At 44.8% G+C, this 15,270-nt stretch overlaps 1 protein-coding gene across 1 annotated transcript in view; it reads left to right on the forward strand.

Annotated features, from left to right (window-relative positions):
* The window catches only part of LOC147717283 (uncharacterized), a 261,309-nt gene that overhangs the window by 201,668 nt on the left and 44,371 nt on the right, over positions 1–15,270 (forward strand). Inside the window, exons 19-20 of the mRNA XM_086924227.1 lie at positions 866–1,000; positions 2,212–2,271. Of these exons, the coding sequence (XP_086780353.1) occupies positions 866–1,000; positions 2,212–2,271 (195 nt within the window). The remainder of the gene's footprint in view (positions 1–865; positions 1,001–2,211; positions 2,272–15,270) is intronic.

The following is a 15,270-nucleotide window of genomic DNA, read 5'->3' on the forward strand; positions in this document are numbered from 1 at the left end:
AAGAGCGGTAGCAAAAAGTAGTCTATTATCGCCTACTAGTGGAGTGGCTCAGTGTGATAAAGCTCTACTTCACTGAAACTTAGAAGTCATTATCCCTGGTCATAAAGTATTTGCAGAAGTGCCAAGTACTGTGGACAGCTGTCGACAATGAAGACCAAGATACTACCCTGGGAGTCTTGAGGGTCAGGGAGAAGGAAGGGAGAGTGATTGGCCAAGGTTAGCAGCTCCAGCTATGTCTTTTGGAATGTTGGCTTGCATCACTAAGTGTGACGACCAAACGATGCTGTGATGACGCTGCAGCCACAGACATGTAATGCTCCTGCAGTCATTGTAATGCTAGTTAACAATAACGGATCTGGTCTATCGGGTCCAGAAGACTTGGAGGACAGGAAAACCCTCCTTTTATCCTGTAGAGAGCGGTGCTCAAAGGTAGCAAGGACAGGGTGATTTGTCAAAGCCATGGAGAGATGCCAATCTAAGCAGTACTCCACTGGTAGCATCAATTAGGCTCTGGACCTTGCAGGAGAGGAGCAATAGCCGAGGTGGTGTTGCTAAATATCCCAAAAGCAGACTAGTCTCTAGAAAAAGTTGAAGTTTCCCAAAAAGTCTGATGTTCTGAAAGGGCAGTAGATCTGGTGCGATGTCAGCCACATCTGATGACAGATGGTGAAGCCTATACCCAGTTCTTCTAACCTGATGGAGAGTAGATGGGATACGGGAGTTGAGCAGAACAAGGAACATGATGATGAAGATGATTATGCAGGAGAGGGGAAGAGCATGATGCTGTCAAGGAAGATGGGAACCTGGTTATTGTGCCTAACTTGCCATGATCCACCCTTCCAACTCTTGCATTTTTGTTCTTCAGATGCACACTTTGGTCTTCGAGTCCAGGACATCAATGCTGGAGGCTCGATCAGAGATCCACGAGGGCAGCCTGGCGTACATAAGGGAGGAGAGAAGCGCGTTCCTGCGCACGTCCATGGGCTGGAGCAAGCTGCTGGTACGTGTACACCACTAGTGACCCTTAAGTAAGTGGCTGGTAGCAACTACTGTTGGAATCAGTAGTCAAGGGGAATTGGCAGGACATGGTGTTAGCACGCTGTTAGGAGCCTAATCCGCCCAATGTGGCATTTATTGGAGAAGAGCACAGACAGGGGAACCTGTCAGGGCAGAGTGACATCACAGATTCTCGCCATTGAAGACTGGTATGTCAACATGTACCCTAGATGGGCGAATGGTCTAGATTGTGGGGTCAGACGGGATAGAGTGAAGTCACATGTTCATATCATAACATCTGTCTTCTGGCCTTTACCTTTCCCAGCTTGGGTTCTCTGCATATAGCATGCTTGTATGAAAGTTACAGCTAGGCAGAATTTACATTGTAGGGTTTGAACCCACTGATCTTCATTAAACTAAGGACCCAGAGAAATGTCAGGGAAACATTAAATCAAAGACTTCTGTCATCAGAGGGCTGTATCTCATCATATACTATGGTTGGGTGAATTGTACAGGTAGAGGGCTCTGATAGGATAGAGTAAAATGACTGCCAGCCTTTGCCACCTCATACACCATCCATGGTGGTGGTGATATTGAATCTGCCATGGTAGGTAACAGAAAAGGGAAATGCCAGCTAGACCCTGTGTCCTCCAATAAACCACCCTTGGTAGATTGGCACAGATAATAGCAACTGACATGGTAGAGTAAAATCGCAAGGGTGTTACTTTCAAAGTCTGGCGGACTGGTACTTACTGGAGGAACTGGCTTGATGGGATAAAATCACAAAGGTGTGCCAATAAAACCATGGGAGACTGGCACAAACCTGGCATGGCTTCATGAATTCAAAAGGGGTGACATTAACATCCTGGAAGAGATTGCCACAGGTAAGAGTAACAGGCATGGTAATGGGAAATATTTGGGGCATGCCATGCTGCTGGCACCTGAAAGAGCACAGACTGGAAGGGCTGGCAGGGTATAGTGAAATTATAATACCCCGCGCTTCCCTTAGTGCCAATCATCAGAGGGGAAGCACAGGCATAATTCTACCAAACCTGTGAATTCTGGTAGGTGGTACATTCACAAACCAGGGCCTCGATTTGCCTCTCTCTGGTTCACAGTCTGTCCTAAGCTGGGCTTTAGGGGGTGCGCATGCCGAGGATCACACTGCACTGAGGGCTCCCTGACCAGCTTCTGCAACTTTCTGTCTCCCACCAGCTGGAAGAACTGGAGCCCATGTTTCCGGGGGACGACCCATCCGTGCCAGAGGAAACACCGGTCAGGTTTAAGTAAAATAAGTTTCCTTAAAAGTTCTACCTTGTTGTATCATAAATTAATGATTTATTGTGGACACATTATCACCAAGTGTATCTTTTAAGACTCCTGCAAGTCACCTCAGTGATTTGTTACTGTATAATTGCCCAATAAATCAGTTTCTTTGTAGAGTCATGTAACTCTGAACTAATTTGCTGTATCCATTTTTGCACAGACCTGGGATATGAATACAAACACAAAATATCTGTGGCTCACCCAGTCATTCAAATAAAGTCATATATATTAGGCTGAGTCGCATTACTCAGTTGTAGTCTCCAATTAATCCATACGGTGTGTAGATTTCATTTAAAATACCAAAATATGTATTCATAGTTTCATTAAAAAAAATCCCACAAAGCAAACCTTGTCATCATCCCTCGTGCTGGGAAAACACAGGGCATCTGCTTTTATTCAAAGTTTAGTCTTCACATTACAAGCTCGATAATTTGTTGTTCACAACAACTGTGTCCCATTCGAGGAATATTTTTTACAAGCGATGCCAAATCTCGCATTCTTTGATATTCAAGGTCGCCAGCTTTCAATAACAGTAAAGCATCCCTCATTTTGGTATCAAATTATATCATATTAGATTACAGGATGATCAGATTCTAACAACCAAACATCGGGACATTGCACAAAACCGAGGTAGGACTACACTTTTGTATCGTCCGAGGGGTATCTCGGGGTTGCTTACTAAGGGGGAGATTGACTATGATTTTGCGCCGTGTTTGCATCACAAATGTGACAAAAAACGGCGCAAAATCTTTTTTTCCTAATGAACTTCCCAGAAATAACATAAAAATAATGCGAAGCAGCGCATTTATTGCGCTGCTTTGCACGACTTTGCGCCATGGGGGCATACCAAGGGTGGTGCATGGGCGTTCCCATTCAACCACCCAAGATTTTTCACGCTAAACCTGATTTATTAAAATCAGTAAATTGGGTTTAGCGTGAGAAAACTGCGCCCTTTTCAACTAGGCGCAAGGAAGGAGAAATGCTTTCATTTCTCCTTCCTTTTCCGACTTTGCATGCGTGCTGCACTCTGCAGCACGTATGCAAAGTGGGAAAAGCTTTGCATTGTGCCTAGCATAGTATTTTGTACAGGAAGGGTACCCTTTCTGTACACAACCTATGCTGAACTGATGCACACACCCTAGCGCTGCGCCACTAAGGTATGTGCATGGCGCACAGCAGCTGGAATCAGCGACGGCGCAAAGGAAAGGGGAAAAGAGATATCTTTAAAAATATGGTGCTCTCCTGCCGCCTCCCTGTTGCACAGTGCAGCGCATCCTCGCGGGGGGCTGCGCCGCGTTGTGTGGACCTTTTATAAATCTACCCCTAACTGTCCACAAGACAACATGAAGACCTGCCCCCCTCTGTGTACAGTCGACCTCCCCCCCCCCTCTGAAAACTGGGACATGCGCTAAATTTGCTGACGTTAGAGCTTGGACAGATAGTGAAAAACTGGCGCTGTCCATCAAATGCAGGATGCCTGGTCTCCCTAATTATAGCGAGAACACTTAACGACATATTAAGATAGAAATTTCGTGAAACCAGGGGAACTCTGCCCTGGTGGTTATTTTCTTAAAGGAAATGAATATATTTCAAGTCAAGCGATCCCAGTACCGAATGTGAGCAGGCCTGATGGCACGTTAGGTGCTCTTTGCCCATCCCCATCTTATATGTAGCTCCTGAAAGCAAAACTTTGATTTTTTTTCTCCTCGAATCTCTGAGGCAGGTGCTGTGTAGTTATGGTGTGATGCCAGAAAGGGTGGGATATGAATATTAGAGCATAAATATACACAAAACAACTAACAAATTCTCAAATGATCCATTAATAAAGATTTCAATTCAAAATAGCCCAATTAAGGATCACATCACCTTAATAATCAAATGCAGAAACAGGTACAGCCCATCTTCCTTATTCAGGCCACATTGACTATGTGCCATTAGGCTAATGAAAAATGTTGGATTATAGTGAATGACTCTCACTTCATGATCTCCCCTTGGTACGCTCTGTCCTAATCTCAACAAACCAACTGCTTGAAGCGCTTTCGGGTCTGCATTGTGGTGTTCTAAAAAATGAAGTGCAACTAAATATCCCTATTGACCTCTGTAACCCAGAAATGGGGCATACACTACTGCCAATATAGATTTTTCAGCAAGGACAAATTTGGACATATACATTGTATTCCACCAGACAGTTTATAAAACCTTTGATCTGAAAGGATTTGTAGAGAAAACAAATATGACCCAGAGCACCTCAAAGATTTTGGGTATCCACATGCATGACCCTGTCTATTCTCACACTCTTCTAACCCGTGCATAAGAGTTGCTACATGTTGCATTGCAAATGGCTGGCATCACAACAACGGAAGGGAGGGTGGGTGGAAGGCAGAAGGCACAGACAACAGATGGGCGGGGAGCGAGAAGGCATGGACAAAAGGAGGACGTACGGGGGTAGAAGGCACAGACAACAGGGACTGATGGGGAGGAGAAGGCATGGACAACGGGAGGAAGGGCGAGGAGTGTTATTGTAATGGGGGGTGGGCAGAGGGGCAACACAGACCCGGGGATAGCCACCCCCTGGGGCTTTTCTAAAATATGTGCGGGGATCACAGCCCCCAGCTCCAGGGACCGCCACCCCCCGGGGCTTCAAAACTACGTGGGTGGGGGGGGGGTCAAAGGCCCCCCCGAGCTCCGGGGACCGACACCCCCTGGGGCTTTAAGAAAATATGTGCGGGGGGATCACAGCCCCCCCAGCGCCGGGGACCGCCCTCCCCAGGCTTTGAAAATACGTGGGTGGGGGGCTTAAAGGCCCCCCCGAGCCCTGGGGACCACCACCCCTAAGGCTTTCAGAAAATATTTACGGGGGGCTCACAGCCTCCCCGCAGCCCCTTTAATCCTGAGGGCCCATGGGGACCAACTAGTCCACCAGGTGCTTCCAGTAAGCGCCACTGTGCTGCGTTGCAGAGAGGTGGTCCAGGCCGTGCCCATTTTTACACGTCTCTGCAACGCAGCTCTGTGGCGCTAACTGGAGATACCTGGTGGGCTAGTTGTACCCAAAGGACACTCAGGATTCAAGGGGAATTTATCCACCAAATTAAAACGTCCACACGGCGTGTTTGCACACTTCAGCTCAGCCCCCTACCTTCACCACGCGCACTGTGGCGCGTTTTAAGAGGTAGTTTTAATCCCCCTGCCCTATTATATACTAGGGGCTTACACAGGAGGTCATGCTAATTACAGGGGTACCTCAACGCAAAGTGTTCCCTAGTGTATGTAGGTGTTTTAACTGTATTCTAAGTGTCTTTTAGCACAGCACTGGCGCTAGGAATGGTTAGTCAGAGTCATTTACCACCAGTACCCATCTGAAAAAGTTGAGGGTACAGGATGATTTTGCAACAAGGCCTCTTTCTGCTCCTCTGTTTGTTCTTTCTGCACGTCTTCCTTCTTCCTGCACTTTTCTTCGTCTTTGAGGACTTCTGTTGCTTCTTTCTGCATTTCTTTTTCTTCTTTCTGTGTGTTTTTTCTTCTTTCTTCGCATGTCCTACCTCTGTATGCATAGTTAGAAACTAGCATTTAAAACACCTTAGAAATTAACTGAAAAAACCATAGGTTTCAGGCACGTTATAGTTACAAATCAGCATTTAAAAAACCATTGAAATTCACTGAAAAAAACCATAGGTTTCAGGCGCGTTATCGTTAGGAATTAGCATTTAAAAAACCTTAGAAATTCACAAAAAAAACCATAGGTTTCAGGGGCGTTATAATTAGTTGGACATTTCACTCATGCAAAACCATTGAAATTCCCCCGTTGTAGTTAGTTCAGCTAACTATAACTCGTGCGCCCGCAATGCACTGCTGATGACGTCACATATTACATCACTCATGACATGGTCAGTGACATCACTCATGACATCACTGATGACATCTCAAATGACATGACTGATGACATCACTGATGACATCATCCTTGTGATAGAGTGGCAGACCTCCTCTCACCCTAATATACCCTTTGATACACACACTCAAAAATAGAAACTAACATTTTCAAAACAATGGACATACCAATACCACTTACAACACACCTATTAAGTAATTCCAAGATCTACACACACATCCACTCCGATACAGTCCAATACAGTCACTCATACATGTACTCACTCATCATATGTACTCATACACCTATACATCCTATGTCATTTGAGATGTCATCAGTGATGTCATGAGCGATGTCACTGACCGTGTCATGAGTGATGTAATATGTATACATCCTGTTACACAATGACACTCATCTATATAGTTACTCACACACATAGTCACACATGCAAAGAAAGTATCAAACATCCATTAAATTGCATATACAGTTATACACACACCACCACACTTACTGCTACAGAAACTTACACATACTTACTCTCTTAAGCAATCACTCATAGAAACACAAACTAATTTATACAGGAACTCTTCCAATATCTCACTCTCACATATACTCACTTATATACACCAATACTCACATACACTAGTTTAGAACATATGTAGTTACTCATAAAGACACTATTGAGACAGTCATTCACTAACCTCCCATACACACACTCATCCACCCATACAGTCCTGCATAATTGCTGTCTTCAACACATACAAGCAGTAAGTCACTCATTGATGCATCTATGCACTACGCACGACCCCCCAACGAACCATACAGACACTCATACTGATACTCGAAAACCAAGTAATAACCGATATAGACACTAATGTTGCTACTCACCGACCCATGCAGTCACTGATCCACAAAGTGAGAGACTGATACAGATATTTACATAGTTAAACATTACTCATTAACCCATGTATTCACTAAGATACACTTCATCAGTCCGTTATGCAATCAATTTTACAAAAAAAAAATCATCCATTTAGACACTTATATACCCATTTATTCTTCCATCGACCTTGAGATATACATATATAAAACATATTCAGTTTTCAGAAAAACAAACATTCACTGGATGCTGTCATTAGTGATGTCATCAGTGATGTCATTTGAGATGCCGTTAGTGATGTCATGAGTGATGTCACTGACCATGTCATGAGTGATGTAATATGTGACGTCATCAGCAGTGCATTGCGGGTGCGCGAGTTATAGTTAGCTGAACTAACTATAAGGGGGGAATTTAAATGGTTTTGTACGAGTGAAATGTCCAACTAACTAGAACGCCCCTGAAACCTATGTTTTTTCAGTGAAAAAAGATTAATATATATATATATATATATATTCACTGAAAAAACCATATATGTATGTGTATATATATATATATGTCCACATAATCAAATTGAGCCGCACACAGAACTTTATCTTGGCCGTTTTTATTGATGGGTGACAACAGAATAAGGCATGGTCCTGACGCGTTATCGTTTCCCCATGGAGATTTTTTCGAAGGTGAGCCTTGCACCAAAAACACGCAGTGTGTTTCACAGCCCGATGTTTTGCATTGATTTTACTTCCTCCGATGGCACTTCTTTTTTTTGAATCACTTCCTTTCAATGTTGCATTGTGGGGCCCGTGGTTCAAATTGCTGTTCAAATTAACAACCCTCCAGTGGGCGGTGCATTTGGTATCCTGTTGTGATGAAAATCATTATTAACACAGTGTCCATCATTGCCGGCAAAAGGTTCCCCCATGTCAGCCTACTTTCAAAGCTGACTCGGGGCCAATACCGAGGTCCAGTCCTCGGCGGCACCTCTCTCCTGAATCGTTTTACCGAATCTGACACTTGAGGTTCAAGTTTGGAGAGCAATGGCGCTCTTGTGGTGGTGCGTCGCTCTTCGGCGGAACCAAGCCGATATTTATGTCCACATAATCTCCCCAGCTAGAAAGAAATTGAGCAGCACACGGAACTTTATCTTGGCCGTTTTTATTGATGGGTGACAACAGGATATATATATATTCACTGAAAAAAACATAGGTTTCAGGCCTGATATAGTTAGGAATTAGCATTTAAAAAACCTTTGAAATTCACTGAAAAAAACATAGGTTTCAGGCCTGATATAGTTAGGAATTAGCATTTAAAAAAACCTTACAAATTCACTGAAAAAAACGTAGGTTTTAGGGGTGTTATAGTTAGCTGGACATTTCACTCGTACAAAACCATTTAAATTCCTCCGATATAGTTAGTTGTACTAACTATATCTTGCGCGCCCGCAATCCACTGCTGATGATGGTAATATTATTGTATTTTAAAAGTTGACAATTAGAAATGTTTTCACATAGTATCACCAATGTTATCCTATGGGAGGAAATTCACTTAGTAGGTAAGTAGGGCTATCATTACTTTTTCTTACTCAATGGTGGATCCTGGATCCAGCACTGGTGCGTCTCCTGTAAACAGTTGAAAGAATGCGTTTAAGTCATACAGGCGATTTTTAAGGAATATTTTTAGTTTGTGAAAATAGACACTTAGAAACTTTACTGGTGAAAACCAGACAATGGATTCCTATTGAAGGAAATACAAGTTACTGGTAAGTACGGTTAGAATTACTTTTCAGGGTCAGTGTTGGGCTAAAATATGCAGCACCTGGTTCTCTCCTGATAACAGGTGAGTAAATCGGAATTCGTAGTTAGGATAATTTTAGACTTAGACTTAGAAGAATTTCCAAGTGAAACCAGTCAATGTTAGCCTATGGAAGGAAATTCAAGTTACTGTAAGTATGGTTAGAGCCTTGCAACCATGGGTGCAAACACGCCCTGTGGCGCGTTTTAAGTTGGGGAATTAATTCCTCTTCAATCCTGAGGTCCCCTGTGGGCCAACTAGCCCACCAGGTAGCTCCTGTATGCGCCAGGGAGCTGCGTTGCAGAGAGGTGTTCAGAGGCCACGCCCCTTTTTACAACACTCTGCAAGTCAGCTCCGTGGCGCTTACTGGAGGTACCTGGTGGGCTAGTTGGCCCCTGGGGGACCTCTGGATTGAAGACAAATTAATTCCCCAACTTAAAACGCGCCACAGGGCATGTTTGCACACATATCACCTCAAGCCCCGCCACTACCTTCACCACTGTGAAAACGTGCCCTGTAGCATGTTCTAAGTTGAGAGATTAAGTCCCCTTGCATACTGGGGGTCCCTGGGGTCCAACTAGCCCACCAGGAACCTCCAGTATGCACCAGGGGGCTGCGTTGCAGAGAGGTGTAAAAAGGGGCCTGGCCTCATTACACCTCTCTGCAACGCAGCCCCCTGGCGCGTTTCCAGAGTGGGAACTAAATCCCCTTGAATGCTGTGGGTCCCTGGGGGCCAACTAGCCCACCAGGAACCTCTAGTATGCACCAGGTGTCTGCTTTGCAGAGAGGTGTAAAAAGGGGTGTGGTCTCATTACACCTCTCTGCAACGCAGCCCCCTGGCGCGTTTCCAGAGGGGGAACTAATTCCCTTTGAATACTGGGGGTCCCTGTGGGCCAACTAGCCCACCAGGAACCTCGAGTATGCACCAGGGGGCTGCGTTGCAGAGAGGTGTAAAAAGGGGTGTGGCCTCATTACACCTCTCTGCAACACAGCCCCTTGGCGCGTTTCCAGAGTGGGAACTAAATCCCCTTGAATACTGGGGGTCCCTGGGGGCCAACTAGCCCACCAGGAACCTCCAGTATGCGCCAGGGTTCTGCGTTGCAGAGAGGTGTAAAAAGAGGCGTGGCCTCATTACACCTCTCTGCAACGCAGCCCCCTGGCGCGTTTCCAGAGGGGGAACTTATTCCCCTTGAATACTGGGGGTCCCTGGGGGCCAACTAGCCCACCAGGAACCTCCAGTATGCGCCAGGGGGCTGCGTTGCAGAGAGGTGTAAAAAGGGGCATGACCTCATTACACCTCTCTGCAAAGCAGCCCCATGGCGCGTTTGCAGAGGGGGAACTAATTCCCCTTGAATACTGGGGGTCCCCCTCTGGAAACGCGCCATAGGGCTGCCCTGGTTTAAACAATACCATATTGTTTAAACCAGGATTGATATGTCTTTGGTTATTAAAGTTGCCACAAACGTGATATGAAATTTTTGTAATATATAGGTTTGCAACGGTTTTATCACAGATATAAAGTTAATCTGTAATGACAACTTTAAAGTAACAGAAATTAGATAAAATGTGGCACATAAGAGATGATTTAATGAACATTACTATTGTTTCGATTTCATGTTAAAATGTCCACCATGTTGATATTGAGCACAGTGGTGTTTTCACTTGTTTGTTAAATGGTATTTAAGATGGCGAATCGTGATATATGGTGAGCGTGAGCAAGCGGTAAAGGCAAAACGCGTCGTTTTTCACTTGCCAGAAGAATAAACTTATTTTGCAAGTCAACCCGGGTGTCCGTGCCTTATCTCTGCATTGAGGTAGTTTGGAGAAAAGATATTGGTATATCGGTACCGGACTCGGACCGCCCGTGACAACCCAGGATCTCGTTTCCGGTAATGGTGTAAAGAGTATATATATATATATATATATATATATATATATATATATATATATATATATATATATATATATATATATATATATATATATATATATTGAAGCTCCACTCACACCTGCCTGTTGCACTCCTTGGCGGGTGCCTGCCAGTCGGGGGTGCACCCGACAACAATATCTGCTCAAAAAATCCCTCCCCGCAATCATACGGGAAATCAGGAGGCAGCACTCCAGGGTAGGTTCACAATAGTATTTAATTCTCAAAAAGAACGCGCTTTCGGCACTCAGCCTTCCTCAGTAATGAGACGGAGTGCCACAACAAACACCATCCATTTAAACCTTCGCGTTTCATAAGCACTAGACATAGTGGTAGGACACAAAATAAATCAGTGTCCGCCATCTTGGAACGGGTCTGTAACTTATTGAATCCAACATGATACACAAGAACGCAATTAGTGTATAATGTACAATTCATGGAATAGATGTAATCAGAAATGTATAAACAATCATAGAATATCATAAAGCCCTGTATGGGCCATATTAATGTCAGACCCTTGAACTATCTGGCCCTGAATGGGCCTAAGTCATATCAGTGTAGTTAACGTGAAGGTATGTACAACCCCCAATAATATCACATAAATAAACACATCATACTCAAATGTAACATGAAGATCAAAATAGAGGAAAATAGAAGCAATAACGTGGTTAATCAATTAATATCAGTACATATCAGTTATCATTCATATTAGATGGACAGCTAAGTCCTCATGCATGTTCAATCCCATAGGCATTTTGCTTTGTAGGTCTATAATATAACGCGATTCCAGTCGCCTAAGCTTTTGTAGTTTATCCCCACCTCTTACATTGACAGGGACAGAATCTAAACAGAAATAGGCTAACAGATCCCTGTTGCGTGCATGTTCTTTGTCAAAATGTCTAGCTACAGGGTAGCTCACATCTGCATTCTGAATAGCTCTCTGGTGTTCTAAAATTCTTAGCTTCACCGGATTCATCGTGCTTCCAACATACCTTCTGCCACAAGGACATGTCAGACAATACACAACGTAAGGCGTGGTGCATGTGAGAAATTTTTGTATTCTCTTAGGCTGTTTCACTCCTGGTATGCTGTATTGTGTAGTGCGTTTGCTCCCTTTACACGCCTTACAGCGTCCACAAGGAAAAAAGCCTTTCATGGGTTCTGACTTGGATTTGGGTTTTTGCTCTTCGTGGTGACTGTGGACTAAGTAGTCTCTTAGTGCCCTCGCTTTCCTGAAAGTCACCAAGGGATAAGAGGGTAAATCCTGTTTGATGACATTATCTGTCATAAGGATGTTCCAGTGCCTGCGCATAATGCGTTTTATATCTGAGGCATTCCTAGAAATAGGTGGTTATAAGACGAAACAACCCATCATCAGTTTTCTTACTTTGTGTTTTGTCTTCCAATAGTTTTTTCCTATCCAGATTCTCAACTTTGCTCAAAGCTTGCCTGAGTACCCCTTCTTTGTACCCCCGAGCTTTGAATCTCTGTATGCTGTTTCTAGCCGCTTTCTGGAACTCCTGATCTTTGGTGTTATTTCTCTTTATCCGTAATAGTTCACCATAGGGTATACTATTAACTAAGCTCTTTGGATGTCCGCTGGTTGCAAATAAAGTGGAATTCCCAGCGGTAACCTTCCGAAAGAGCTTAGTATGGAGACTGCCATCTTCAACGAAAACAGTTAGATCTAGATAATTCACTTCCTTTTGACTGATTTCTCCTGAGAACCTCAAATTATTGTTGTTGTTGTTGAGTACCTCTATATAATCCTCAGCCAGTTCGACTGACCCTTCTATAATAATAAAAAGGTCGTCGATATGCCGGTACCAACATTTAACAAGATCGTTCCATTTCTGGTTAGCAGGAGACCAGGCCACCTGCTCCTCCCAATACCCCACGAATAAATTCGCAAAGCTTGGGGCAGAGCAAGTGCCCATCGCCACTCCCGTTAGCTGTCTAAAGAGGTTCTTGCCAAAAAGAAAGATGTTGTTGTTGAGGCAGAATCTTAAAAATTCAATCAACATTTTGTTGTGCTCAAAATATTTCACTGGTCTACTCTCCAGAAACCAGGAAATAGCTGATAGTCCTTCATCATGCTCAATGCATGTATACAAACTGGCGATATCAATAACCAACATAGTATACCCCTCAATCCAGTTTATTTGCTCAATGCAATTCAAAAAGTGTTTAGTGTCCTTCAAATATGATTTGAGATTGACCACATGTGGAGAAAGAAAAGAGTCAATATATATTGACAGATGTTCTGTTAGGCTGCCTTGGGAAGGTACAATGGGCCTCCCAGGGGGATTCAAAGGGTCCTTGTGTATCTTGGGCAGATAGTAAAAGGTAGGAGTTACGGGATTCAAGCATCTCAAAAATAGATGTTCATCACAGCTCAGCATGTTATTGTTGTACCACTTCAGGATCATTTCATGATCATTTCATGATAGTCCTTAATGCTAGTATTGTACACAGATTCATTGACCCTCATGTATGTTTTGGGATCATTGAGCTGTCGTAATGCTTCATTTTCATATTGTGTCTTGGTCATCAACACGATGTTCCCCCCCTTGTCTGAGGGTTTACATACCAAAGACGAATCCTCACATAACTGTTTAAGTGCCAATTGTTGTTTATTTGTGAAGTTTAACTTGTCATTGTTAGATTTCGTGGCACTTCTTAGATTTCTCAAATCCTGAATCACAGCCTTTGAAAAAGTATCTATAGCATCTGTCCCCATTATAGGCATGAAAGTAGAAGTGGGTTTGAAATTCGTGGCTCCCCCTTTCTGCTGTACTTCCATGTATGCCAAGAATTGTGTGTTCCTCAAGTTGGAAACTTCATCCTCCTCCACCTCCCTCCTTAATTCTTCAAGAGATCCGATGCCAGCCAGATCTCTGCATAGTAATGTTTCATCTTCGATGTTGTTATATATGCGATCCATCACGCACAGCAGCCGCCGAGAGTGAAGAGGCCAATACAGGAGAACAAGTGGGAACAGCCTTTATTCCATCTGCAGCAGGTAAGGATACATTGGACACCCGCTATCAAGGCGAATGCATTTCGGCTTCTGATTAGCCTTCTTCAGCGCCGCGGGTGTTTTCATTCAGTCAGGCAGCGGCAAATATATCTGACAAAAAGTCACGCCCCTCCTGATTTGACCTGCTTTGCTCCACCCCCTTCAGCCCAAAGGCAAGCGCAAATGTCTATTGGCGAGTCTTGTGTAGTGACTACCATTCCCAGAGTGCATCTTGCTTAATCACTGGAAAACGTTGCGTGGAGATGGCAAAGCGTCGTTGTAAAGCAATTGTTCCCCACTTTGCTCCAGAAGAATACGCTGTCCCCTCCAGTCTCCTTCCGTCTCAACCTGCCTGTTCCTGGTATCAAATAAGCGGGGACAAGGCTGACATGCACGCCCAGCCCAACATAGAGCCAATTGACCCCAACACCGCCGTATATGTCCCAGACAGGCAGGTGGACTCCGACAAATCCCGGCACCCCGGGCAACTCCAAAACGTCACCGAAGCAGCAACCAGCAGAGTCAGAGTCAACTTGGTGAGACGGGGGCCCCTTAGCGCGGTACTGAACTCCGCGCTGAAACATGCGATCCATCACCCACAGCAGCCGCCGAGAGTGAAGAGGCCAACCCAACACAGGAGACCAAGTGGGAACAGCCTTTATTCCATCCGCAGCAGGTAAGGATACATTGGACACCCGCTGTCAAGGCGAATGCATTTCGGCTTCTGATTAGCCTTCTTCAGCGCCGCGGGTGTTTTCAGTCAGTCAGGCAGCGGCAAATATATCTGACAAAAAGTCACGCCCCTCCTGATTTGACCTGCTTTGCTCCACCCCCTTCAGCCCAAAGGCAAGCGCAAATGTCTATTGGCGAGTCTTGTGTAGTGACTACCATTCCCAGAGTGCATCTTGCTTAATCACTGGAAAACGTTGCATGGAGATGGCAAAGCGTCGTTGTAAAGCAATTGTTCCCCACTTTGCTCCAGAAGAATACGCTGTCCCCTCCGGTCTCCTTCCGTCTCAACCTGCCTGTTCCTGGTATCAAATAAGCGGGGACAAGGCTGACATGCACGCCCAGCCCAACGTAGAGCCAATTGACCCCAACACCGCCGTATATGTCCCAGACAGGTAGGTGGACTCCGACAAATCCCGGCACCCCGGGCAACTCCAAAACGCCACCGAAGCAGCACCCAGCAGAGTCAGAGTCAATTGGTGAGACGGGGACCCCTAGCGCGGTACTGGACTCCGCGCTGAAACATGCGATCCATCACCCACAGCAGCCGCCGAGAGTGAAGAGGCCAACACAGGAGAACAAGTGGGAACAGCCTTTATTCCATCCGCGGCAGGTAAGGATACATTGGACACCCGCTGTCAAGGCGAATGCATTTCGGCTTCTGATTAGCCTTCTTCAGCGCCGCAGGTGTTTTCACTCAGTCAGGCAGCGGCAAATATATCTGACAAAAAGTCACGC

Source organism: Lissotriton vulgaris, chromosome 5, assembly GCF_964263255.1.
Source record: "Lissotriton vulgaris chromosome 5, aLisVul1.2, whole genome shotgun sequence".
NCBI lineage: Eukaryota > Metazoa > Chordata > Amphibia > Caudata > Salamandridae > Lissotriton > Lissotriton vulgaris.